The sequence below is a fragment of the Ovis aries genome, chromosome 1 (assembly GCF_016772045.2).
Source record: "Ovis aries strain OAR_USU_Benz2616 breed Rambouillet chromosome 1, ARS-UI_Ramb_v3.0, whole genome shotgun sequence".
NCBI classification, from domain to species: domain Eukaryota; kingdom Metazoa; phylum Chordata; class Mammalia; order Artiodactyla; family Bovidae; genus Ovis; species Ovis aries.
Window position 1 is genome coordinate 94,309,268 of NC_056054.1, and position 27,636 is coordinate 94,336,903.

The 27,636-nt window shown below is 48.3% G+C and overlaps 1 protein-coding gene across 1 annotated transcript in view; it reads left to right on the plus strand.

Annotated features, from left to right (window-relative positions):
* Positions 1 to 2,094: 2,094 nt before the first annotated feature.
* PTGFRN (prostaglandin F2 receptor inhibitor) overlaps positions 2,095 to 27,636 on the plus strand; it is an 83,684-nt gene continuing 58,142 nt past the window's right edge. Inside the window, exon 1 of the mRNA XM_042253106.2 lies at positions 2,095 to 2,452. Within this exon, the coding sequence (XP_042109040.1) occupies positions 2,404 to 2,452 (49 nt within the window). The 5' untranslated portion in view covers positions 2,095 to 2,403. The remainder of the gene's footprint in view (positions 2,453 to 27,636) is intronic.

A 27,636-nucleotide genomic window follows, 5' to 3' on the forward strand; every position in this document is an offset into this window, starting at 1 on the left:
GATGGGAGCACCGTGTTTGCTGTCAGCTTGAGCTGATATAACAAATATCATGAACTGGGTGGCTTAAACAACAGACAGTTATGTCTCCCACTTCTGGAGGCTGTGAAGTCTAAGATCAAGATGCTGGCCCATTCAGTACCTGGTGAGGGCCCTCCCCTGGTTTGCAGACAAATGCCTCCTTGCCGTACCCTCACACAGCATAGATGTAGGCATAATGCCTCTCACGTCTCTACTTATAAGGGCACTAATCCCATGCATGAGGGCTCCATCCTCTGGACTTAATTACGCCCTGAAGTCCCCACCTCCAAATACCTTTGGAGATTAGGGCTTCAATATGAGTTTGGTTGGGGGACACAGTACATTCAGTGCGTAGCATGGGCTAAACTGAATGTGACCAAGTGCCAGAATGTGTGCTTCAAATGTTAAGCACTGTGGGTAGTTAAGAAAGGGAAAGATTTGAGCTTCTGGAGGGGTCAGGTCTTACTCTTCTCTGTAGCTTCAGCATCTCTCAAGGCCTAACATGAGGCTTGCATTTAAGGCTGATTGAATTAAATTGAAAGACTTCCCAGAGAAATTCTAGAGGATTCCATGGGATAGGAAATGCAAAGGAACTGCTGGGTGGGTGAATAGCATGAAAAAAGGCTTGTGACAAAAATAAATTTAAAAAAAATTTTTTTAGCATGTTGAAACATATATAACCTTTTGTTGTTGTTTAGTTGCTAAGTATTATCTGACTCTTTGCGACCCTATGGACTGTAGCCTGCCAGGCTCCTCTGTCCATGGGATTCTCCAGGTAAGAATACTGGAGTGGATTGCCATTTCCTTTTTCAGGGGATCTTCCCAACTTAGGGATTTAACTGGAATCTCCTACATTGGAAGGCAAATTCTTTACCACTGAGCAACTAGAAAGTCCCATATATAACACAGAATCTACCATTTTAACTGTTTTTAAAGTCTACAGTCCAATGGCATTAAGTACACTCACATTATTGGCCCATCAGGGACAAATTTTTAAGTCTCTTGCAGATGGGTTCATACCTGGCTAAAGGCACTTTTGTTAGTGGAAATAAGAGACACTTGTTAGTGGAAATAATGATGTACTGAGGTAAAAAGCAAAGTTCCTCTCCCTAGTTGGGGCAGTTCCCCACTAACATCTGTGCTTTGTTTTGCACTTATTAATGAGAGGCTGCGGCACTGGGGGGTTGGGGTGGGGGACACCAGTGCTGTGTTTGAATTATCCTTGAGAAGTTTTAAACAATGAACACTAAAAATTTCTCCCTAATACTGGGTCTTTTGTATTCAAATTAAAAGCACAAAGCCCCATTGTAGGGGAAGAAAAGAATCTTTATTGGCAACCAGTTCTGTCCACTTAAAGCAATAAATAAAAAGTTTAAAGAGTACATTCCATATGAAGTACTGAAGCTATTAATACACTTGGGTTCTGAGCGTCCGCACCCCCCCACCATGGGTCTATTTGTGGTAAGTGTTAATCAGTGCCATAGGCACCCGGGAGAAGGAAGGAAGGAGGTGGGCGACGGGAGGCGAGGCCTACCCAACCACAGGGCAGTGAGCAGAGCCTGTGAGATCTGGGTTTTGGTCTTGACACTTCGCTGTGAATCTTCGGGCAAGGCACCCAAACACTTCACGCCTCTGCACCTTGGAGGCTGGCATCCCCGGCGTTTAAGTCCCTTCATCTCTTTCAGTCCTATCTGGATAATATTTAGCCAAGTCCTAGCGGCTGGTTGGTGGGTGCTTCGTTCGGGACGAGTCGGTGACCGTGCGGGGAGTTAGCAGAGGGACCCGGAGGCCCACGTGGGGACTCCAGAGTGGTGGGACGCGGGGTGGCTAGGAATGGCGCTCAAGCGATGGGATTTCCAGACGAGTCTTTCCAAGGCCAACTTTTAAAGGTCGGAGGAAAGTTTGTGGCGGGGCGGGGGCCCCGAGGGGGGAGAGCTGGGTGGGCTCCGACGCCTCCTCCCCTTTAAGCGGGTGGTCCCAGCGCTGCCTCCGTTACCTGGAGCGGGGAGGGGCTTGGGAAAGTTTGTGTTTGTTGCTGGCAAAGCGCCGGATGGGAGGCGCGGGCGGGCGGGTGCTGCGGTTCTTCCCTCCTGCTTTCGGGAAGCGGTCGGGGCTGCAAGCTTGGCTCGGCGGGGCGGCCTTGGCGCCCGGCTCCCGGTGCCCGGCCGGCTGGAGGAGGCGGGCAGAGGCGGGCGTGAGCCGAGCGGAGCGAGGGGCGCACGTCGGCCCCAGCGCTGGGATTTCTCGGCTCGCGAGGAGAGCGGAGCAGGCGCGCGGCCCAGGCGGAGGAGCGCTGACTCTGGAGCAGCCGGAGCTGGAGGAGGAGGAGGAGGAGAGGCGGCGGGGAAGGAGGAGGAGGGGGAGAGTCGCTCCCGCCCGGCGAGCATGGGGCGCCTGGCGCCGAGGCCGCTGCTGCTGGCGCTCCTGTCGCTGGGTGAGTGCGCGCGGGGCCCGGTGAGGCGCAGGGGGCTCGGCCGGGCGCGGGGGGACTGGCGGGGCGCGGCTGCCGCGCGCGGCCTGGAGCGCCAACGGGGCCGGGGCCGCTCCCGGGAGACCTGGCCGGGGTCCGCGGGAGGCAGGGCCCGGCTGGGGAGAGGGCGCGGGGCCGCCCGGAGCCGGGCGCGGGGTGCGAGTCGCCGTCCTGTAGGCCGAGCCTCGCCCCCATGTGCAGGGGGGGAGTGGCCCGCGGCCGGCTTCCCCCGGCCCTCCCTACCTGTTAGTCGCCAGCTGCCGGCTCACCTTGAACTCCCGGCCCGGAAGGTGCCTGCGGTCCCGGCCCTAGTCCCGGGCTTGCGAGCGGAAATCTGCGGCTTTCATCTGCCCCGCCATGGCCGAGAGCGGCAGAACCGCGCTCCGCACACCCTACCCCGCGCCCAGCTGCCTTTCCAGGGAAGCGAGAGGATCCACCAACTTCCTTCTCCGAAGGTCACCGGGTGGCCCCGAGCGCTACAGTCAGAATGGGTGTGCGGGGCCCTCCGTTGTGTTAGCTGTAACTAGCTTTTCTGCCTCAGTCTTCTCCTTCAGCGCTTGTAGAAGCTGCCTCGCTGCATATTTGCACACAAAGACCTGGGTGCCTTGGCTTCTTCAACTTTTCCTACCTGTTACTTTTCTCCCTTGATGTCCCCTGTCTTGCACACTCTCTAAACCTCGGTGCCTCCTGATCATTTGACCCAGCTTCCTCCACCCAACCCAAGGAATCTTTGGTGTTTCCCCCCCACCCCGCCCCCATCTTCCATAGACACAGACACCATCTTCACCTCGTATAATGTGGTTATATTAGTATAACCAAGTGGTTATCAGCCACAGAAATCATCTGCTTAATAAGTGGCCACCGTGGATCAGGGAGGCTGACTCTTAAAAGCTGTACTTGAAGCCTTTAGTCAGCGTCAACCAGAACAGAAGGAATCCTGTGACCTGCGCGGGGATTTTCTTCCTCACCCCTGGAGATGGCAGAACTGAATCTTTTATAAAGCCACACAGTGTGTGGTGTCTATCCTAGCCAGGCCCCAGCTGCACACAGGCTAAGTGACTACACTGCACTTACGGCCAGAGGGTCCCAGTGGAGGCCTTCCATTGCCACTCCCAGCCTGGCATCGGGTCTCACACTGTCCCCACCCCTGTGACTCCTGCCGCTGGTGGGGGCCAGCCTTCCTAGCTGCTACTGTGTTTTCTTCCTTCCCCTCTGAGGGGTTTTCTGGAACTGCCTCCCTAAGAGAGCTCACCCAGCCACCACATTGCTTTAGATGCCACCAGGTGCAGAAAGCTTGCACGTCTTTCACTTGATTTTGTGGCATCTGTTCTGTGCTCTCAGATCTTAGTGCTTTTATTCTCTTCCTTTCACTCTGGGACCCTTGTAGGTTTTCCCTCTGGTGCACACTGCTGGTGATAGTCCACACCCTTTACGTAATTGGCTGATGTGTCTGGGTCAGGCAGGGCCGCGGCCCCTGGTTGCACTGATTGTACACTGCTCAACTCTAGGAACAACTCTAGGAGCTGCTGTCACGTTCTGCCTGTGTGAATGGCCCTCCCTAGAGTTGTGTGATTCACAACCCTTGCACTAGTTAAGTGGGTGCGGCCAGGTAGAAATTTGAAAAGAATGTCTTTGAGTAACTATGGTAAGAGGAAAAGAGAGAAAGGGCAAAGAGAGACTAACGAAAGCAAAAACAGAAGTGGGGAAAGCCCGGCTTGGGGTAGCTTTGAGGTATACCAGTGCACCCTGCCTGGCTGGACGTCTCATGTCACCTATGCACCGGGAATGTCTCTGGTGTCACCAGTGAATGCCTTGTCCCCTAACAGTTACTGAACTTCATGTTTATGTAATAACTCTGCCATACCGAACCTCACTTGGTGTGGCTTCAGTTTGACCTCTCAGATGCCCTCCCTGTGATACTCTACGCTGTACTGATTCCTGCCACCCAGTATGTTGATAAGCTAGATCATCTTTCCTCTTGTATTGCAACCTGGGCATAATCTTACTGTCCCTCTCTTTGACCTCCACATTCACTCTGTCCCTCAACTCTGTCGCTTTTCCTATAGTGCAGACTCCAGCATCTTCTGTTCATCCTTATCTAAAGCTACTGTCCTAGCCCCAGTTCTGACAGCTCCCTACACAGATCTGACATCTTCCTGTTTGACTTTTCCTACCAGCCTCCCTTCGGATTGTTTTTGGAGGTGCACCTTAATTCCATGATCCCTTATGATTTTCTTCTGAGGATGTTCTGCCCCTTGTATTCTCTTCCTTGCTACTTCTCTCTGAGTAGGGCCTTTCTCATTCTAAGGAACTTGTTTGCTACCCTTTACATTGAATGTATGTAGACCTTCTGGTCTTTCCATTTCTCATGACCTGGGAAAGTGTCTCCTTCTTCTTCCCTCTTACCTATTTCCTTTCCCCCTTAAAACTGCTTCCTCCGTAAAGCTTCTCTAAATGAGTCTACCTATCATGATCACAGCAGAACACACTCAGCTTCAGGTTTTCACTTCCATGGCCTATGTCTCATCCATCTGTATATACAGCATTTCTTGAATCCCCACTGTGGCAATAAGAGTGTCCCAGACAAATGACCAAGACATAGCGTCTCACTGAGTGGTCAGTTGGGGTGGGCAGACAGTTAATAATAAAAGCTAACTACAAGCCAGAATGACATACCTGACATAGAAACCAGGTGCTGGTAGGAAGCAAGGAAGAGGATGATTAATTTTGACTTGGGATTGAGGTTGATTTTGCTGAAGAGGTGACATTTGAGCTGAGCCTTGAGGATAATTAGTATTTTGAGAGAAAAGATGGGAGAGGCTTCCAGGCTCCGGGGAAAGGCATCCAGCGTGGATAAGTGGAAGGACATGGTTCATTCAGAAAGGGCATGGAAGTACCATGAAACTGGAGGAGGGCAGAGGATACACTAGGAGGGCAAATTGGAAACGTGGGTCTGGGTTGGATTCTCAAAGCTGTTCCTGCAGTGCTGAGGTCCTTGCCATTTGGATGTTGGCCTTGTGGGTGCTGCTGCACAACTGTGCTTCTCCCATCAGAGTACTTATTTATCTCCCTGTGGATGATTTTTCCTGCTCTAAATCCCCACTCTGATTATATCCCATGAGGCAGGGACCAGGTTGGTATTGTTCACTGTAGTATTGCTCATACTGGGTGTCCAGCACAGAGCAGGTGTTTGGTAAATCCTGGCTGCCTGGATGAAGGCATGTATATATCATTTTATCTGTGGGTTATGGTCTGCCATTGCAGATTCGCAGTGTGAGATTGAGACAGCATGGTGATGTGTTTGAGGAGGTCAGTCCTAGTGTGCAGCATGAATTAGAGAGTGGGAGGTATGAAGACTGTGGAGAGGGATTAAGATACTCTCTCTCTTCGTGTGCATCTTTTTTAAAAAAGTTGCAAACCCATCAAAATAGTTTCTAAACAACAAAAACATTGCATCTGTTTTAAAATCCAAATTTCATAGATGGGTACTGTATTATTCTATTGGGTAGGCTGAATTGTTCTCACAAAATAGACTGAAAGCGCAGCGGTTCGAACAACAGAAGTGTCTTTCCTAGCCGTTCCTGGGGGGCCGGGGAGTGGGTTGGAGGTGTTTCCAGTGAAATGGTCGGGTGGGACTGCTGTTTCACATGGGCATTCTGAGCTCCCAGGCTGATGGTGGTTTTGCTGTCTTCAGCCTGTAGTTTCTAAGTTCACCTGGGTTGTCATCATCCCCTTTCCAGCCCCGTAAATAGGGGGCTTCCCAGGTGGCTCAGTGGTAAAGAATCCACCTGCCAATGTGGGAGACACTGGAGATGCAGGTTTGATCCCTGGGTCAGGAAGATCCCCCGGAGTAGGAAATGGCAACCCACTCCAGTATTCTTGTCTGGAAAATCCCCTGGACAGAGGACCCTGTCAGGCTGCAGTCCATAGGGTTGCAGAGAGTCAGACACAATGAGTGACTGAGCGCGTAGCACAAAGGGAAAAGAGCATGGAGGGGGCTATCTAGAGGCTTCCTGGGCTAAGCTCGGAAGTGGCTCCTACCACTTCTGCATACACTTCAGGGCAGAGGATTTGATCCAGGCCACACTAGCTGCCAGGGAGGCTGGGAAATGCAGAGGAAGCTGGTAGCAGTGTGCTGACCACCGTGGAAGACGAGAAGAACAGATCTGGGGGACAGCTGGCTGTCTCGGTGTCACTTATAAAGAATATGAGGTAAAAGGATGAACGTGCCCACCCTCCCGCTGCCCAGGCATAGCCACTCATATATAATGTACATGTATCCATATACTAAATATTGTGTTTGATTTATATATATATAATTTTATTTTTTATGGCTGTGCTGGCTCTTTGTTGCTGTAGGAGTGCTTTCTCTAGCTGTGGCGAGTGGGCAGGCTACTCCTGGTTGTGATGTACAGGCTGCTCAGTACGGTGGCTTCTCTTGTGGAGCCTGGGCTGTAGGGCACATGGGATCGGTAGTTAGGGCTATTGAGCACAGTCTCAATAGTAGTGGCGCACGAGCTTAGTTGCTCTGTGGCATGTGGGATCCTCCTAGGTCAAGGATCAAACGTATGTCTCCTGCGTTGGTAGGTGGATTCTTTACCAGTGAGCCATCAGGGAAGCCCTGTTTGGGCTTTTTTCATAGCTTCTGCACAGAGTTCCACTCAGAACAGGCACAGAGTAATAATAGCTGCTACTTATAACATGCATACCAAGCATCAGACTATTGAATTCTCTTGACAACAGTTTGAGAAAGGTACTGCTATTTTCTCCATGTTTCAGATGAGGAAACTGCCAGCCAGAAAAGTTAAATAACTTGTCTGGATTCCTACAGCTGATCCATGGTTGAGCCAGGATTTGACCGCAGGACCCAAATTTGGTCTCTGCTGAGCTAGGATTGACTGAGGTACGCCATCATCTTAGGCTGTGTACCCTGCAAGATTAGTTTAAGTGAAAAAGGATGCAAGTGGTTTGAAAGCAAAAGTACAGTTACGAAGAGGAAGGTCTGGGGTGAGTGCAGCTCAGGCAGGATTCCTGAAGGGAGGGGCCGTGTCAGGATGCACCTGAGAGATGTGGCAGCTTTGTAATCCCTAAGGCATCGCCACCCTGCTCTGAGGACACGGACCAAACTACGGCTTCCTCCAGAAAGCCCTGGAGGAGGAAGGCTGGTGGGAGGAACCCGAGTCAATCAGTCCAGCTCCACGGTCTTTGAAGTGCTGTGGCCTTCAGAGAGTCCTCAGCTCTCATTTTAGCCTTGTTAACAGAATTCCTGTATCTGCCAAGCTGATGAATGCCTGCCCTGGCTATAATTATTCTTATTAGCCTGCCGAATAGGAATTCTAGTCATCGGCAATCATTCCTTACAAGGCAGTCTGGCTAGTCGGCATGTATAGGGCTACTTTGTTGCTGTGCCGAGCTGCCGAGTTGATTCCTACCCCATAGACTCAATGTACATTTCCACACTGGCGCTGTGTCTCACAGTTGAAGAAGGTGTGTGCTTATCTGTCAGTGCGCGTCTGTGTCTCACTTTATCACATGAAGTTGGGGAAAGCTGTCAGGGCAGTTCATAGCTGTTTGGTTTAATTGCCTTGGTTCCTTAAAGGCAGGGTAGCAAGGCCATTTGACGCTCTGCTTTGGGAAAATAACTTGAACTGGCAGAAAATTCGTCATAATTTATCTTCTGGAAAAGGCAAAGTGCTGTAGTTGGCACACCCAGTGCTTTTTAGATCTTGGAATATTTTCCTCCATACCAACTGTAGTCTTTGTGAAGCAACAGAATTAGACCCAGTAGCTAACACTCTCATGGACCAACAGTGTAATTTCCAGGATCTAGAGATACTGGCACTGTGGGCAGATTTGTGTTTTTCGAAGTGTTGATTTCCCCCCAACACTCACAGTGTGTTCGTACTGGCTTATGCAGTCGCTAAGCAGCTGGATTCAAGTTTAAATATGATGTCCTGGGACCTCAAGTGCATCCTGCTTTGCACTATTATAAGTGGCTGAATGTGAAGGCATTGACATCTCTCAGGATGTTGCAGGGCCTTGGAGAAACAGTGTTTGGCTTAGAGTTGCTCTTGTCTAGGATGAATTTGCCTTAGAACTGTGAAGAACAGCATTGTACATAAGGGTTCAGGAGACTTTTCAGAATGAGTGCTACCTTGGAATCCTAATGAAATAGAGGCAGCAATGCAGACAGATGGGTTACTGCTCAGACCTTAAAAGTGACAGCAGGACTTCCCTGGTGGTCCACTGGTTAAGAATCCGCCTGCCAATGCAGGAGAGATGAGTCCATCCCTGGTCCAGGAAGATTCCACATGCTGCGGAGCAACTGGGTCCGTGTGCCACCACTACTAAGACTGTCTTCTAGAGTCCAAGGGCCACAATTGCTGAAGTCCGTGTTCCGCAACAAGAGAAGCCTACGCGATGAGAAGCAGAAGCATCACAACTAGAGAGTAGCTCACAAGCTGCAACGAAGATCCAGCACAGCCAGAAATAATAATTTTAAAAAAGTGATACTGAGCCAAGAACATCCTTATAATGGTTCTTCCTTGTTGTTACTTAGGGTTAGACTGGACCAAACTTCCCTGCTTGTGGGTCATGCTAAGGGACCCACGTGGGAAGCTTCAAGTGGGTTGTAGGTGTATCATGATACTGACACCCTCAGCCCCTGGAACTCACAGGTCAGAGCTGCCTCGAAACCGGAAGCCCTGTCTACCCTGACAGCCATAGAGCCAGTACCGTTTCCTGTATGTGCTATGATCAGATGAGGTTGGCTGTTCTCCCTCTTACCTGGGGGAGAGCCTTGCAGCCCCTGAGCCCCAGCCTGGCCTTGGGATGAGTACTTTCAAGGTGGAAGATGAGAAGCTAAGTGACATGGCATGTCACTCATTGGTTTATTTAGCGAATATTGAGAGAGTACCTCCAGTTCCAGGCCAAGCATTATTTATGCTCAGCTCTGGGGATGCTGCATCGGACAGAGCCAGCTCAGCTCTGCCCTCCAAGGGTGGGACAGGATGGACTCAATGCGTGGCTGGTGGTGTCCCCAGAAAGTGCAGCACCACCTGCACTGGATAATAGAGGCAAGGGTCAAGGGCGAGTTCATGGGAATACCTGTAGCAAGGGGACAGGAAATGGGAGGGGGAGTTCTCGAAGGAGTAGTCCCAGGGAGGAGAACCAGGAGATCACTGTCAGAAGCCAAGCAGAGGTGGGTGCTGTAGATTTGTTAAAGGACAAATGGTCAGTGGGCTTCCCAGTGGCTCAGTGGTAAAGAATTGCCTGCCAGCGGGGGAGTCACAGGTTCATTCCCTGATCTGGGAAGATCCCACATGCCGTGGAGCAGCTAAGCCCACGTGCCACAACTGTGGGGCCTGTGCCCTAGAGTCCAGGAAGGAAAACCGCTGACGCCCACGTACCCCAGAACCCATGCTCTGTAACAAGAGAAGCCGCCACAATGAGAAGGCTGCGCTTTGCAACGAAGAGTAGCCCCCCACCCCCACACCCCCCGCTCACTGCAACTAGAGAAAAGCCCATGCAGCAATGAAGACCCAGCACAGCCACAAGTAAATAAAATATATATATGTATATGGGCTTCCCTGGTAGCTCAGCTGGTAAAGAATCTGCCTGCAATGCAGGAGGGAGACCTGGGTTCAGTCACTGGATCGGGAGGATCCCCTGGAGGAGGGCATGGCAACCCACTCCAGTATTCTTGCCTGGAGAGTCCCCATGGACAGAGGAGCCTGGAAGGCTACAGTCCATAGGGTCACAAAGAGTTGGACATGAGTAAGCGATTGAGCACTGCACAACATATACACGGACAGAGTGCTCAAGTGCTGCAGGAAACCAGAGAGATAGAGAAGCCTTAGCTTTGGAGTGTGTGGAGAGGATGGAAATGAGGAGGTGGTGGGGACGGGGCGGGAGCCGCAAGGTGTGGGGCGCCTAGTTTCTGCAATGCTTTCAGCCTGCTTAGCCCTGAGAGCGGCCGCAGAGTCCCCAGACGTGTAAGCTAGAGGTCACTATATGTCCCCTTCCATTCTCTGTGTACATTTGTAAAAGTTTGTCTCATGTCCCACTGGGTGTCCTCGTCCACGCTGACTGGTGGAATTAACCTCTCTGACAGCTGCTTTGAGGCCTTCAGCTTTTAGTTGGAATGTCCAGCATGGGGATTTGGGGTTAGTTTTACAATGCATCTTTCTCCTATCTTCATCAGCTAAGATTTCAATAATTTGTATTACAAATAAATGCATTACATGTGTGCTTCTAAGCTACTTCTGCTCTTCAAAGTCACTTAGGGAGAGAAAAAAAAAAACAGGACTCAGGCTTTGGAATCAGCCTCCCATTTGAATCCTGCCCTCCAGCAGTGGTTTCTGAACCTCATTTTCTACACGTGTAAAAAGGCACTAATACCTCTCTTGCAGGTTTGTCTTGAAGACAAAATAATATGTCTAGGAAAATATACATGTTAAACTTCATGTATGTAAATCCTTGGGCTTCCCTGGTGGCTCAGATGGTAAAGAATCTGCATGCCAACGCAGGAGATGTGGGTTCGATCCCTGGGTGGAAAAGATCCCCTGGAAAAGAAAATGGCAGCCCACTCCAGTATTCTTGCCTGGAGAATCCCATGGAGAGAGGAGCCTGGAGGGCTACAGTCCACTGCAAAAGAATCAGACACAACTTAGGGACCAAAACGACAACAAGAACATATTAATCCCTAGAACTTTACTACTCAAAGTGGGGTCTGGGGACCAAGAGTGTCAACAGCTCCTGAGAAAAATCTCAGGACCTGGTCCAGTCTGCTGAATTCGAGTCTGTGGTTTAACCATATCCCTAAGGGATTCAAATGAGGGATTTAGAGGGATTCAAATTCTCTAAATTTTGAGATAGCCTTATCTGGAAGATTGCTTGACACATGGGCTATTTGGTGGTCTGGACATCCCTGGTGAACTCTGGGGCAAAGGCCGTGGTCAGAGCATCAGACCGCAAGGGGGAGTATGGGTGTATGGGAGTATGGGATGGGGTGGGCTCTGTGGGAATGAAGGAGGTGGTCAGTTAGCCATGAAAGAAGGTCTGTAGTGGAGGCACTTAGCCTGGTCTCCTGACCTCTACCAGGTTCAGCAGCTGAGGAGCAAGACAGGGACATGGTGTGATCTCTCCATGAGAGGAGGGTGCAGGAATTCATAAAAAGTCCTGATAGCATCACAGAGACAATTGGCCAAGGGGTCCAGGTGGGACTGGCAGCTGACAGGCTGGAAGGCCTGGTGAATCACAGAAGGTTTGAGGGCCTGGGGAACAAGATGGTAAAAAAAAAGGAGATTCTGAGGTCCAAGGGCATGAGTGGGCCAGGAAGGTAGGAGGTGAGGGTTGGAAGAGGTAACTTCTGAGTTCAGGGTCTCAGAAATGCAAATCTGAGGGGCAGTAGGCCTCGTGGGTAGTAGCCAAAGTCTTCACTTCTCACATCATTTTGGCCAGTTTATCTCTAACATCTGATTGGGTTGGGCTGAATGGATTAAGAGACAAAGGTGTGAGGTTTTAGAAGCATTAGTCCCAAGTATTGTAGGGACAAAGGCTTAACCTATGAGGAAGATGAATGGGCGTTGGGAGCAGGTGTGCTGGGGAGGAACCAACATTAGGATGAGGGTTATTCCTCCTCAAGAAATTCCTTCCTTACATGTATATATATGGCTGAGTCCCTTTGCTGTCCACCTGAAACTATTACAACATTGGTAATCGGCTCTGTGCTGTGCTGTGCTTAGTTGCTTAGTCCGAACCTTTGTGACCCCATGGACTTAGCCCGCCAGGCTCCTCTGTCCATGGGGATTCTCCAGGCAAGAATCCTGGAGTGGGTTGCCATGCCCTCCAGGGGATCTTCCTGACCCAGGGATTGAACCCAGGTCTCCCGCATTGCAGGTGGGTTCTTTGCCACCTGAGCTACTAGGGAAGCCCATTAATCGGCTCTACTCCAATACAAAATTAAAAAAAAAAAAAATTTCTTCCTGCCGTTTATATAGCCCTTATTTTGTGCCAGGCACTATATTTTCCATTCATTAACTTCTTCAGTAGGCCTCATAACCCATTATTGTTAAGTCGCTCAGCCGTGTCTGACTATTTTTGACCCCATGGAGTGTAGCACGCCAGGCTTCCCTGTCCTCCACTGTCTCCTGTTGTTTGCTCAAGCTCATGTCCATTGAGTTGATAATGCCATCCAACCATCTTATCCTCTGTTGCCCCCCTTCTCCTCCTGCTCTCAAATCTTTCCCAGTATCAGGGTCTTTTAACCCAACGGGGTGGGTATATAACCCGATGGGGTAGGAACTATGATGACCTCCATTTGATAGAAGAGAAAACTGAGTCACAGAGAGGTGAAGTAACTTACTCAGAGTCACACAGTAAGTGGGTGAGCTGCTGTGGTTCAAGCCCAGACAGCCTGGCTCCAGGGTCTGGGCTCATCATCGCGGCGCACTGTTCCCCCCTCTCTGTCTTAGTCCAGATACTCAGTCAAACACATATTTGAAAACACAGAAAGGAATTGATGCAGTTAAGATGTGACAACATTTGTGTCCTCGTCTTTTAAAACAGGAGGCTGGGATTCTGGCCCTTGATCTTCCACTCACTGGTTTTGTGACCTTGAACAAGTTGATGAATAGCTCTCAGCTTCTGTAAAGTAAGAGGCTGGGCTAGGTGATTGCAAGGCCTCGGTTCATCTCCAGAATTCTTTGAGTTCACGCTGACCCTTGCTGTGGGCCAGATGGGCTGTTTGGTCCAGCCCTGGGTCCTCGCCCTTCTTTCCCACCGCTCCTGTCTGCAGCCTAGGCCTTTTATCTCTCACCTGCCTGGCACCTCTCCACAACGGGGCTGTGGTGCCTCGGAGGGCTTGGGAACTGTTTGCTGTTTGTCACTGCTGCAGCAGCTAGGTCCTCCTAGCCCTGAAACTGGGCTCTCTCCTCATAGTGCTCTGGGCTACTGAGATGTCCCTACCGTGGACCATCTGTGGTTCCCAGTGGACCTCTGGGAAGAGCCACAGAAACAGTAAAACTGATCAAGGTTTCTAGATGGCAGTTTGTTGCTTAGTTGCTAAGTCGCCATGGACTGCAGCACACCAGGCTTCCCTGTCCTTCGTCATCTCCCAGAGTTTGCTCAAACTCATGTCTATTGAGTTGGTGATGCCATCCAACCACCTCATCCCCTGTTGCCCTCTTTTCCTTTTGCCTTCATTCATTCCCAGCAAACTGTTCCTTATTACTGATTTTGTGTGTGTGTGTGTAAGTTTTGTTGAGGACCTCAGCCACAAGTAAGTTTCAGTTGAGGAATATGTGTTTTCTTCCCCATTTAGAACTGACCTTGAATCAGTAGATGGTTATGCACCACTGGTTTTCCTTTTCCTGACTCCCCCAAACCACAGCAAGAAGAGACACAGACACCTTTCGCTGGGTCCAAATGTTGACACTACTTTGGAGATTTCCACACTCCTGCAGAGTATGAGAGTTGAAATTCCAACATCTCCAATCCATAGCCTTAGTTGGCTGAGCAATGTGTTCTAAAGTTTGTGGACTTTCTTCCTTTTCATCGTCTTAGTCTGATAGGGGGAAGATGCAAATGATGTTGGCTACAATAGCAATGAAAAGGATACATTATCACAAACTTCATATTGTTGGTAGGAGCTTGTGTTACGACCTCAGTCCTCACTGCATGCTGGCTGCTGCCCAGACCTCCTGGCTACTCTGAGGTGCACCTGTGGATGGTGGTGTTGACCCATGTCCTGGATGTGGGTCTTTCTGAGGCTCATCAAGGACCCTCATCAAGCTTCCCAGGTGGTGCTTGTGGTAAAGAACCTGCCTGCCAATGCAGGAGACATAAGAAATGTGAGTTCAATCCCTGAGTCGGGAAGATTCCCTGGAGAAGGGTATGGCAACCCACTCCAGCATTGTTGCCTGGAGAATCCCATGGACAAAGGAGCCTGGTGGGCTGCAGTCCATTGGGTTGCACAGAGTTGGACACGACTGAAGCAAGGACCCTCTGGGAGTGAATTCTCCACTGTGTTTGAAGTGGCTTGCTGTCATGAGCTATCCTGGAGGCAAAGCAGAGGATAGTGCTTTATAGATGCACTGTCCCTCTAGGATGTCCTCAGAACAGAATGTTAGCTGGTTTAATGTCTGTCCTGCATGCTGCTACTTGGCTTATGCTGTGGTGAGGAGTTAAAAAGAGCAAAACCAAACCACTTTTGGCACAGCTTTTCATCTTTCCATTTTCTGAAGGCTGGCACACCCAAATGTTTTCTTATTTATTAGAAGGCATTATAGTCCATCATCTTTGATTGGGAAATCCATGCAGGAAGTTCCAACTGAAGACCATAGAGCCCAGCCCAGAGCCTGGCACATGACAGGCGCTTGGTCACACTGGTCAAGTGAACACAGTTGTGAATAAATACATTGTGCCCAACTGTTAATATACAACACTCCTGCTTTTTCTTATGGCCTCATTTTTTTCCATACTTCAGCAGCATTTCGGGACTCTTTCCTATGTTTCTGGTCTTCCCTGGTGGCTCAGATGATAAAGAATCTGCCTGCAATGCAGGAGACCTGGGTTCAGTCCCTCGGTTGGGCAGATCCCCTGGAGAAGGCAATGGCTACCCATTTTAGTATTCTTGCCTGGGCAATTCCATGGACAGAAGAGCCTGGTGGGCATGGGGTTGCAAAGAACTGGACACAACTGAATGGCCAGCACTATCATGTTTCTGACACTGAAAATGACGCAGGAATTAGGAAGTGGAGTCCAAAGTGGAAACTGAACCAGGTACAGCTGAACAGCAGGAATGGATTATGGGTGCTTTTTAAAAATCTTGAGTGGATGGATTACTGGACAGCTGTGCATATGGGGCTGTCACAATTACAGGGATCAGACCAAGGCCGGGAGCTGCTTTATCATAAAGCTCCATGGAGCAGGTGGATCTGGAAAGCTGTCTGAGCCAAGAGCAGGAAAAAGCATTCCAGGTGAGAAAATGACCGGCGCAGCATCTCAGATATGGGGAGCAAATCAGCATGTGCGTGTGGTGTTCTGTTTGGGGATTAGCTGACTTAAGGTGGAACAGGAAAACAGACCTCAGGGGTTGTGGGAATTAAACTCTGGGGCCAGGAGGTTGGTAGAGGGGAGGAATGGGAGCAGCGTCACCCTGATAGGTGTCAGCAGCATTTTTGGTGCTCCCAGAGCAGCTAAGAACCCACATACATGAGGCTGGCAAGGTCCACTGGGGCCCACAGGAAGCTAGTCTGCTAAATTAAGGTGGTAAGTCAGGCCATAATCTTATTTTTGGTTGTTTCTTATGAGGAAAATTGCTCATAAAACAATTGCCGATGTTCCCCTTAGGTAGTGTATCAGAGCATTTCTTCAAAGGACTGTTGCCTGATAAGAGACACAGATAAGTTTCAGAGGAAGGATGGGAAGTTAGAGATGGCTCTCTCTGGGACCAAGGTTAATGCAATCATGTGGTCTATTCATCAGAGTCCCACTTTAATAACAGTTTATCCCACAAACTAGTTCTTTCTGAACATCAGTATGAGTCCCAGAAAGCTTAGTGTTGAACCTGGCTTCTAAGTACCTGGGGATGGTGCTTCTGTTGCTGGGTCTGTGGAGTGTCTCAGAGGCAGGAGGTGGTATACACTGCCCAACTGTACCTTCAGGATCCACAGACCTAATGGGAATTATCCCACAGCACTGTGGTCCTAAGAAAATGGCACTGGTAAGACAAGCTCTGTGTTCTCTCTGGTGTGTTCACTGACAGTGTTTTAAGTCTCAGAACAGAGAAGCATATAATCAAATTTAGAAGAAATTTTATTTGGCTGTGCTGGGTTTTAGTTGCACCAGGCAGGATCTTTAGTTGTGGTATGTGGGATGTAGTTCCCTGACCAGGGATTGAACCTGGGCCCCCTGCATTGGGATGATGGAGTCTTAGCCACTGGACGACAAGGGAAGGCTTCCCAAACATCCCTCATTTCATGCCCTTAGAAACAGCTGTATAATCTGCGCACACATTGCCCCTGTTATGTTTATAAATTGTCTTGGAGTTACTGCTGTTTGTTTGATTCTTTGGAGCCCGGTTTAAGCCTCATGCCCTGGGAGTGGTGAGCACGCATCCTGACCCGGGGAAGACTGCCTGTAACGTAGGCATGCAGCTGCGTCCTCTCCTGTGTCCTGGGCTCTCACTGTCCCCATTCCTTCAGAGCGCAGCCGGAGATTTATAATGATCTGCTTACTAGGTTGAGTGTCTGTCTCACCCCAGACTACAAGCACCATAAAAGCGGGGCCAGGTCTGTTTCTGTTTACTCCAGTGTCTTAGGACTTTGAGTCTTTGAATGATTAAATTATGTATTTAGAAAATGTGTATATATCTCATATACATATATGTATACTACATATGACATGTACAAAGAATATATGAGATACATGTATAAAATTTGTATTGTGGGCCTTAAGTCACTAAGCGGATGGAGCTTATCTATGTGTCCTCAGTATCTTTATCTTCCGTTTGTGTATTTTACTGGTTTTTTTTTGTTGTTGTTACTACCATAGCATTTTCAAAGTAATTGCCAGTAACAGAGGTTTGTAGGGTTGGGTCAGTTCAGTTCAGTCGCTCAGTCGTGTCCAACTCTTTGCAACTCCATGAATCTTTTGAACTGTGGTGTTGGAGAAGACTATTGAAAGTCCCTTGGACTTCAAGAAGATCCAACCAATCCATTCTGAAGGAGATCAGCCCTGGGATTTCTTTGGAAGGAATGATGCTAAAGCTGAAGCTCCAGTACTTTGGCCACCTCATGCAAAGAGTTGACTCATTGGAAAAGACTCTGATGCTGGGAGGGATTGGGGGCAGGAGAAGGGGACGACCGAGGATGAGATGGCTGGATGGCATCACCAACTCGATGGACATGAGTCTAAGTGAACTCCGGGAGATGGTGATGGACAGGGAGGCCTGGCGTGCTGCGATTCATGGGGTCACAAAGAGTCGGACATGACTGAGCGGGGTTGGGTAGGGGAGGAAAAAAATGGAGTCTACCCACGAAGAGGAAGAGGTGAGGAGGAAGTCCTCTTTCTTCTTCGTCTTTCTCAGTTTTTCCCCTTGCAGCTCCTGTAGAAGACAAATGATTCATGTGTTCTCACTATCATCTCTCCACCTACTCTGGCCTTTGTGGGACTGACACAGCCTCTCCCATCCCTGACTGGCATCTGCTTCTTCCTAGGCTTCATCTTAGTTGCTCACAGAGTGGGGAAGCACTTTTGTTCAGTTCCAGTACAGGTTTCAAGGGCCTGGTGGCTGGGTTAGTCCAAACCACATACTGCCTCCTTGCCACCACTGTTCTCATAGATGGCAAGCTCTGGGCACGTCTGCAGGAAGGGGCAGTGGGGCTGCTGCCTGTAGCATGTGTTGACCTGGCTTGTGACGACTTCTTATTATCTACTCTGTGCCAGGCATTAGACCTGAGCTCCGGGGGTATATAAGGACGTAGTCACAGACCCTCAACTCCTGTAGCTGCCGGTCTCATGTGGAGGCCTGGAAGAAGTGTCCAAGGGGATTTCCCTGGCGGGTCCTGCAGTTAAGCCTCTGTGCTTCCACTGCAGGGGGCACGGGTTTGACCCCTGGTTGGGGAACTAAGATCCTGCAAGCAGTGTTGTGCAGCCAAAATAAAGAGTGTCTAAGGAGTGTTAGGGAAAAAATGCTTCAACTTCAAAAAAAAGGGAGAGTGTTCTGGGCTAATTTAGACAGAGGTGCTCTTGCAGAAAAGGTGGGACAGCGGACATAATCCTTTACACCTGTTTGTATCACTACCTGTATCCTCTCTACCTGTACAGAATATGCATTTTTTTAGGTTTTAGTGCCATGCCTGGATTGGGAATATTTTGTAAGGATCTGGAGCATCCAGGTCATTGGCTTCTCTGGCCCCAAAGAAGAGTGAAAATAAAACTGATGTGGCAGATTTGGGGGTTTAGATTATTGAGATGATACCACTTCCTGAGTGATCACTTCCTGGGTGCTGAGAACTGGCTTCTTTTTTGAAATGTATTTATTTTAATTAGAGGATAATTACTTTGAAAGGAAACTGGTCTTACCTAAAGAAAACCTTTCGGTGGCTTGAGTTGGGGGTAAGTTGTAGGGGCTTCAGAAGGAAAGGGTTGAGACAGGAGAGAAAGTCGTAAGATTGGAAAGAGCCTGGAATGTCACCTGAAGGAGTTTAAGCCTGAGCTCACGCACAAACAAGTATACACGCATATATATGTGTAACCGAATCACTCTGCTGTGCACCAGCGCATGTTCACTGTGAGTGAACGTCTATTTTTTCACTAGTTCTGCCTGTCCTAAGTCCCTTGTGTCCTTTATTTACTTGATACTTTAAAAGGTTCTCCTTGTTGGAGGACTCATCTCCTTTTCTCTTTCTCTTTTTATTGGGGTAGAGTTAATTTATACCGTGTTGGTTTCTGTGTTGTGCTGGTCTGTGCTTAGCCGCTCAGTTGTGTCTGACTCTTTGTGACCCTATGGACTATAGCCCACTGGGCTCCTCTGTCCATGGGGTTTCTCCAGGCAGAATACTGGAGTGGGTTGCCATGCCCTCCTCCAGTGGATCTTGCCAACCCGGGGATCAACCCAGGTCTCCTGTATTGCAGATGGACTCTTTCCCGTCTGAGCCACCAGGGAAGCCCGTGTTAGTTTCTGGTGCGCAGCAGAGTGATTCAGTTATACATATGTGCGTGAGCTCAGTCACTTCAGTCCCGTCCGACTCTTTGCAACCCTATGGACTGTAGCCCACAAGGCTCTTTTGTCCCTGGGATTCTCCAGGCAAAAACACTGGATGGGTTGCCATGCCCTCCTCCAGCGGATCTTCCTGACCCAGGGATCAAACCTGAGTCTCCTGTGTTTCCTGCACTGCGGGCAGATTTTTTGCCCCTGAGCCACCAGGGAAGCCCATGTACACATATATGTACACATGTATGTGTGTGTGTACATATATATATATTCTTTTTCAGGTTCTTTTTCATTATAGATTCTTACAGGATATTGAATATAGTTCCCGGTGCTATACAATGGGACCTTGTTGTTTAACTATTTTATATATAGTAGTTTGTATCCACTAATCCCAGACTCCTAATTTATCCCTCCCCACCCCTGCCCTGAGATTTTCTATCAGTCTGCCACATTGTTCCAACACCCTTGACGCTGACACTTGGCCGAGTGTTGACTCACCTGATGCTGTGGTTCTGCACCCAGCAGGTGTGCAATAAAGAACTGCTGAATGAAGGAATGAGATATCAGCTCGATAGAGTCCGCCTGTTCCTTAAAGGGCATGTGAACTCAGAGTCATTTTCAAGTCAGTCTACCATACTGCACCCCTCTCTGGGCCTCTCCACCACCCACGGCATCTGGTGGTGTGTCTGTAAATATCAAGGATAGGCTTAAGCGTTGCTGGGGGAGAGGGATGGACAAGACAAAGGAAGAGCAGAAAATGGGAAACGGTAAAATCAGGAAGGAGAGGACACAGCTGCCCAAGGAAAGGAGCAAGGGAGAATTTTACCAACAGTTGTCCCAGGTGCATTCGTGCCCAGATGCATGTTCAAACTCATGTGACTCTCCCATTCGCTATAAACTTGAGACTGCAAGGAGGGCCAGGTGTTCACACACAACTTGGCAGGCTCTGTTGGCCTGTTTGAACACAGGGAGGATTGAAAATGGCTGAGTAGTAAGGGGTGCAGGGCAGTGCTGAGGCCTCTAGCAGCTGTTAATTTTACAGAATGTTCTAAAATAATCCTTTTGGGTAGATCTTGCCTCAGCTCTTTCTGTCTCTGGTCCTTGGACAGAGAACTGTTTCAATCACGTCATGTTGTGTTATTTCGGTTACCCACCAGTAAGGATTGTCTCAAAGTGCTTTCTGTGTCTTTGTGTCCTTCTTTGGTCACCTAACTTCTCTGGACCTCAGTTTCCTGATTTAATCCTCTCAAGGTTGGGTATTAAATCATGTGGACAGGATTTGCTAACTGTAAAGCCATGCTATAAATGTAAGGTGGTTTCTGTCAATTACTGAGTTCTTGAGGGCAAAGCTTTCTGCTCGATACTTGGCTTATGTATCAGGGCTCCATCAGAGGAGCAGAGCCGCTGTGAATATTATGGAATAAGACATCTAGTAGAGGAATTAGACTGTACAGGTTTGGGAGGAGCTGGGTAAATGAAGGTATGAAAAGGGGTCAGGGAAAAGCCAGCTCTCCTGAAGCACTGGTAGCGGTGGACATGCTGAAGCTGGCTGAGGAATGGAGAAGCCAGGCAGAGTAGGACCATGGAGAGGGGGAATGGTCTGACATAAGAGTTTATGCAAAGACAACTGCTTCTTCATAGCTTCTAGCTGGTGGTCCTGGAGCCACTTTGGTCAGTAAAGATAATATTCGGGAAGAAAATCAGAGCAGAAAGAAGAGCAAGAACAAACTAGAGCCCACTGACACCTGCGCATCTGTCTCTAGCTTCCTTGAACCTTGATGACCCCCGGAGCATTATGGCTCCTGCTTCCTTTCTGCTCCCAAATCTTGCATGTACTCACCTCCCTTTTGTCCAGCTCTAACCTGGAACTAAAATGGGCTGGAATGGGTGAATTTAACTCAGATGATCATTATATCTACTACTGCGGGCAGGAATCCCTCAGAAGAAATGGAGTAGCCATCATGGTCAACAAAAGAGTCCGAAATGCAGTACTGGGATGCAATCTCAAAAACAACAGAATGATCTCTGTTCATCTCCAAGGCAAACCATTCAATATCACTGTAATCCAAGTCTATGCCCCAACCAGTAATGCTGAAGAAGCTGAAGTTGAACGGTTCTGTGAAGACCTACAAGACCTTTTAGAACTAACACCCAAAAAAGATGTCCTTTTCATTATAGGGGACTGGAATGCAAAAGTAGGAAGTCAAGAAACACCTGGAGTAACAGGTAAATTTGGCCTTGGAATGCAGAATGAAGCAGAGCAAAGACTAATAGAGTTTTGCCAGGAAAATGCACTGGTCATAGCAAACACACTCTTCCAACAACACAAGAGAACACTCTACACATGGACATCACCAGATGGTCAACACCGAAATCAGATTGATTATATTCTTTGCAGCCAAAGATGGAGAAGCTCTATATAGTCAACAAAAACAAGACCAGGAACTGACTGTGGCTCAGATCATGAACTCCTTATACCAAATTCAGACTTAAACGGAAGAAAGTAGGGAAAACCGCTAGACCATTCAGGTATGACCTAAATCAAATCCCTTATGATTATACAGTGGAAGTGAGAAATAGATTTAAGGGTCTAGATCTGATAGATAGAGTGCCTGATGAACTATGGACTGAGGTTCATGACATTGTACAGGAGACAGGGATCCAGACCATCCCCATGGAAAAGAAATGCAACAAAGCAAAATGGCTGTCTGGGGAGGCCTTACAAATACCTGTGAAAAGAAGAGAAGCAAAAAGCAAAGGAGAAAAGGAAAGATATAAGCATCTGAATGCAGAGTTCCAAAGAATAGCAAGAAGAGATAAGAAAGCCTTCTTCAGCGATCAATGCAAAGAAATAGAGGAAAAGAAGAGAATGGGAAAGACTAGAGATCTCTTCAAGAAAATTAGAGATACCAAGGGAAGATTTCATGCAAAGATGGGCTCGATAAAGGACAGAAATGGTATGGACCTAACAGAAGCAGAAGATATTAAGAAGAGGTGGCAAGAATACACAAGAACTCTACAAAAAAGATCTTCATGACCCAGATAATCACGATGGTGTGATCACTCATCTAGAGCCAGACATCCTGAAATGTGAAGTCAAGTGGGTCTTAGAAAGCATCACTACGAACAAAGCTAGTGGAGGTGATGGCATTCCAGTTGAGCTATTTCAAATCCTGAAAGATGATGCTGTGAAAATGCTGCACTCAATATGCCAGCAAATTTGGAAAACTCAGCAGTGGCCACAGGACTGGAAAAGGTCAGTTTTCATTCCAATGCCAAGGAAAGGCAATGCCAAAGAATATTCAAATCACCATACAGTTGCACTCATCTCACATGCTAGTCAAGTAATGTTCAAAATTCTCCAAGCCAGGCTTCAGCAATACATGAACCGTGAGCTTCCTGATGTTCAAGCTGGTTTTAGAAAAGCCAGAGGAACCAGAGATCAAATTGCCAACATCTGCTGGATCGTGGAAAAAGCAAGAGAGTTCCAGAAAAACATCAATTTCTGCTTTATTGACTATGCCAAAGCCTTTGACTGTGTGGAACACAATAAACTGTAGAAAATTCTTCAAGAGATGGGAATACCAGACCACCTGACCTGCCTCCTGAGAAATCTGTATGCAGGTCAGGAAGCAACAGTTAGAACTGGACATGGAACAACAGACTGATTCCAAATAGGAAAAGGAGTACGTCAAGACTGTATATTGTCACCCTGCTTATTTAACTTCTGTGCAGAGTACATCATGAGAAACGCTGGACTGGAAGAAGCACAAGCTGAAATCAAGATTGCTGGGAGAAATATCAATAACCTCAGATATGCAGATGACACCACCCTTATGGCAGAAAGTGAAGAGGAACTCAAAAGCCTCTTGATGAAAGTGAAAGAGGAGAGTGAATAAGTTGTCTTAAAGCTCAACATTCAGAAAATGAAGATCATGGCATCCGGTCCCATCACTTCATGGGGAATAGATGGGGAAACAGTGGAAACAGTGTCAGACTTTGTTTTTTGGGGCTCCAAAATCACTGCAGATGGTGACTGCAGCCATGAAATTAAAAGACGCTTACTCCTTGGAAGAAAAGTTATGACCAACCTAGATAGCATATTGAAAAGCAGAGACATGACTTTGCCAACTAAGGTCCGTCTAGTGAAGGCTATGGTTTCTCCAGTAGTCAGGTATGGATGTGAGAGTTGGACTGTGAAGAAAGGTGAGTGCCAAAGAATTGATGCTTTTGAGCTGTGGTGTTGGAGAAGACTCTTGAGAGTCCCTTGGACTGCAAGGAGATCCAACCAGTCCATTCTGAAGGAGATCAGCCGTGGGATTTCTTTGGAAGGAATGATGCTAAAGCTGAAACTTCAGTACTTTGGCCACCTCATGTGAAGAGTTGACTCATTGGAAAAGACTCTGATGCTGGGAGGGATTGGGGGCAGGAGGAGAAGGGAATGACAGAGGATGAGATGGCTGGATGGCAGCACTGACTCGATGGACGTGAGTCTGAGTGAACTTCGGGAGTTGGTGATGGACAGGGAGGCCTGGCGTGCTGCGATTCATGGGGTCGCAAAGAGTCGGACACGACTGAGCAACTGAACTGAACCTGGAACTGCACAGGAAGGAGGACTCTTGGAGGTGTAGTTCCATGTAACCATATTGACTCAGGACAAACCTGCACCGTGTCCTAATGCACAGTTAAGGATTTGGGGTGACTCTAGCCTTTCAGGATCTCTCAAAGGCCACATTGCTGGAGTGATGTCATGATTACATGGTCTGGGGTTTCCCTGGTAAGAAGTTCACTTAGTTAATGATCCAGTCTTTAAGAAGTGACTTGCAGCTGTGTTCCTCATTTGCATCTCCTGTCTTCCTTGCCTTTCCTACTTGTAGTGCTGGAGGGAATGGTTATCTCAGCAGCAAAAGCTGTGGAAAGTTGCACTGACTGAAGAGCCTGTCAATCCCCAGGGAGCGTGAAGTCTGTTTTAAAGTTTCATTTATTCATTTGTGGCTGCTCTGGGTCCTTGTTGCTGCCCATGGGCTTCCTCTAGTTGCAGAGAGCACTCTACTCGCAATACCAAGGCTTCTCATGCGGTGCCTTCTCTTGCCGTGGAGCACAGCTTCTAGGGCATGTATAGTTGTGGCTCAGAGGCCTTGTTGCCTCTTAGCACGTGAGATCTTCCAAGATCAGGGATTGAATCCATGTTCCTGCATTGGCAGGCAGATTCTTAACCACTGAACCATCAGGGAAGTCGCAAGCACAAAATCTTTCTACCGTCTAGTTCCTGTTTGACCTGGAGAAACACACACTTACTCTTTCTCCTCTTCCATTACGAAGACTAAAAGAAAATTTGCAGATGCGAATGATTGCAGACTAGAGCCAGAAACTGTCGTGTAAACGCTAAGTGAGAACACGGTTTAGATCCCTGTACCACCCTTCTTCGAGGTTTCCTGGATGGCTCAGTGGTAAAGAATCTGCCTGCCACACAGGAGACACTGGAGGTTTGGGTTTGATCCCTGGATCAGGAAGATCTCCTGGAGAAGGAAATGGCAACCCACTCCAGTAATCTTGCCTGGGAAATTCCATGGACAGAGGAGCCTGGTGGGCTAGAGTCCTTGGGGTCACAAAGAGTCATAATGATAACTCCGCCCTTCTTCACGCCTGTGGTCTGTTGGTCATATGGCCCCTTCCTCGTGTTTCTGCAGCCATCTTAGGTCAGTGAGGGCTAAGGAAATGCCTTCTGTGGTCACCTGAGCCCCTAAGAAAATAACACATTTTATGAGATTTAATGGCCACACCTGGACCTTGTCATCATTCAGAATTCTCTCACCTCTTTGATTGTCCATGCTGATATTTCCCTCTGTGACCACAATTGCTTCTCTTTACTCCTCACAAGTTTCCTCATATGTGTTGAACCTACTCTTCATCCTCACTGTTATTCCCTGATCTTGAAAATTCCTTTTTCTCCAATCCACTTTGAGTTCATGAGCTCTTATCCTGGTGGTCAGCATGTCAGCAGTGAGCTTGTTAACATCCTAAGGACCCTCTGCCTCATTTCTTTGCCAGTCCTCATATCGTGGTTGAGTAACCCACATCAACCATAGTCTCTAAGTCTATGCTTTCAGTTCAGTTCAGTTCAGTCGCTCAGTCGTGTCTGACTCTCTGTGACCCCATGAACTGCAGCACGCCAGGCCTCCCTGTCCATCACCAACTCCCGGAGTTCACCCAAACTCATGTCCATCAAGTCAGTGATGCCATCCAGCTGTCTAAGCTTTATCATCTTGCAAAATCTTAAATCCTGCCCACCTCATTTTCTTACCAACTAGGGCGTCTTTAATGCATCTCAGTGAACCTTGTAATAATTTTGTGATGGTTTGCCATTATATTCCTTCTAATTCTTATTCTAAACCTGTCCACAGTCTCCAGGATCTAATCCCTTTTCTACTACTTCTCTGTGACACTGGAGACTAGCCTAAGGCTCCTCAAGCTTTTTTTTTTTTTTTTGCCTCAAAACCTTGCTGTATTTTTACCCATCCTTTTCTCCTAAATTCTGAAAAAAGTAAGGACCCTGTCTTTGGCTCTTTTCTCCTCTGTGTGTATGCAGTGTATCTGTATGTGACTCCCATGTCACTTGTGGCTTTGAATACCATCTATGTGCTGAAGACTCTGATTGTCTCTGGTTGGACCTTCCCTATGAGCTTCAGACATATGTACCCATTGCCTACTCCACTGCAGTCCTCAGTTCAGTTCAGTTCAGTCGCTCAGTCGTGTCCAACTCTTTGCGACCCCATGAATCACAGCACCCCAGGCCTCCCTGTCCATCACCAACTCCCGGAGTTCACCCAGACTCACGTCCATCGATTCAGTGATGCCATCCAGCCATTTCATCCTCTGTCGTCCCCTTCTCCTTCTGCCCCCAATCCGTCCCAGCAGCAGAATCTTTTCCAATGAGTCAACTCTTTGCATGAGTGGCCAAAGTACTGGAGTTTCAGCTTCAGCATCATTCCCTCCAAAGAAATCCCAGGGCTGATCTCCTTCAGAATGGACTGGTTGGATCTCCCTACTCATGTCCAATAAGCATCTCAAGCTTAAAAGGGCTGGAAAAGAGCTCTAGTCTCGTCTGATAAGAATTCCTTCCTGCCAGTTACTTTCCCATCTCAGTGAATGGCTTCACCATGAACGCATATGCCCCAGCCAGAGCCTGTACCACCCCTATTCCTGTCTTCCTCATTCTCCATGCTCAAAATAGCAGTGCATCTTTTTATTTTATTTATAAAACATATTTTGGATCTGACTACTCCTGAGAGTCACCAGTACTACAAGCTGAGGCCCAGCATCCATCATCTTTTGCTTGATTTACCATAACTTCTTCCATTCCGGCGTCCTTACATCCAAGTTAGCCCCACTGTTGTCCATCTTTCACAGAGCAGCCAGGGTGGACTTTCTATGATAAAGTAAGCTTTATCATTCCCTAGTTTATGTGCTTCCCGTTTCAGCCAGAGTCCAAGGCCTCTGCCCCCTTGTTCATTATAATCCAGCCATGCTGGTCTGTTTTTCTACCCCTCGAATACCCCAGGCTTGCTCCAGTCTTGGTGTTTTTGTATTCGCTAGTCTCTGCCTGGAGCAGTCTTACCCCGGAGTTCGGGCCCTGCCTCCTCCTTATTCAGGTCTGCAATCACTGGTGACCGCAGAGGAGACTTTCCTGACCACACTGGCTAAAAGCAGCCCTTCCCCGTCCACATCCCCAGTCACCAGCGCATCAGCCTGTTTTATCTTGATAGCATTTGTCAGCCCTCCTGACTTGTTTCCCCACTCTCTCCTTAACTGGAGCTCAAGCTTCTTGCAAGCAGGGACCCTTGGCTGAATGTCCGCAGTGCCTAGAAGGTGCTTAGAGGACCAGCTGGCTGACTTTCCAGGATATACTGCCACTCGTGCCCTTCATTGCCACTTGCCTACTTTGCGGTCTCTTTCGTGGCTGTACCCTCTCTTCCTTGCATCTGGATTGTTCCTTTCTCCTAGCTGTTACTCGCCAAGTCCCACACCACATTATTGTAAATGCATTTCTGTGGAGGTTACCAGTGGTTACTTGATCATCAGTTCAGAAGTCTTTTCTCAGCACCCATCTTCCTTGACTTTTCTGCAGGTTTGATTGACACTTTGCTCAGGTTTGGTTGACACTGTTGCTCGTCTTTTTCCCAAACCGAAACATAATAGGACTCTGCTCTAGGTGCTGTGCGAGATGCACGTAGTATAGGAGCCGGGTCCTGCCCTAGGAGTGTGCAGCCTCCCAGGAGCAAGTATTGGGTTGGCCATAAAGTTTGTTCCAGGTTTTCTATAACGTCTTATGGCAAAATGCAGACATTTTGGACAACCCATAGATGGGTATGTCTGTAAGGAAAACAGTAGATGTCACTCCCAACCTTTGCTTCTTGGAATTCTTGCA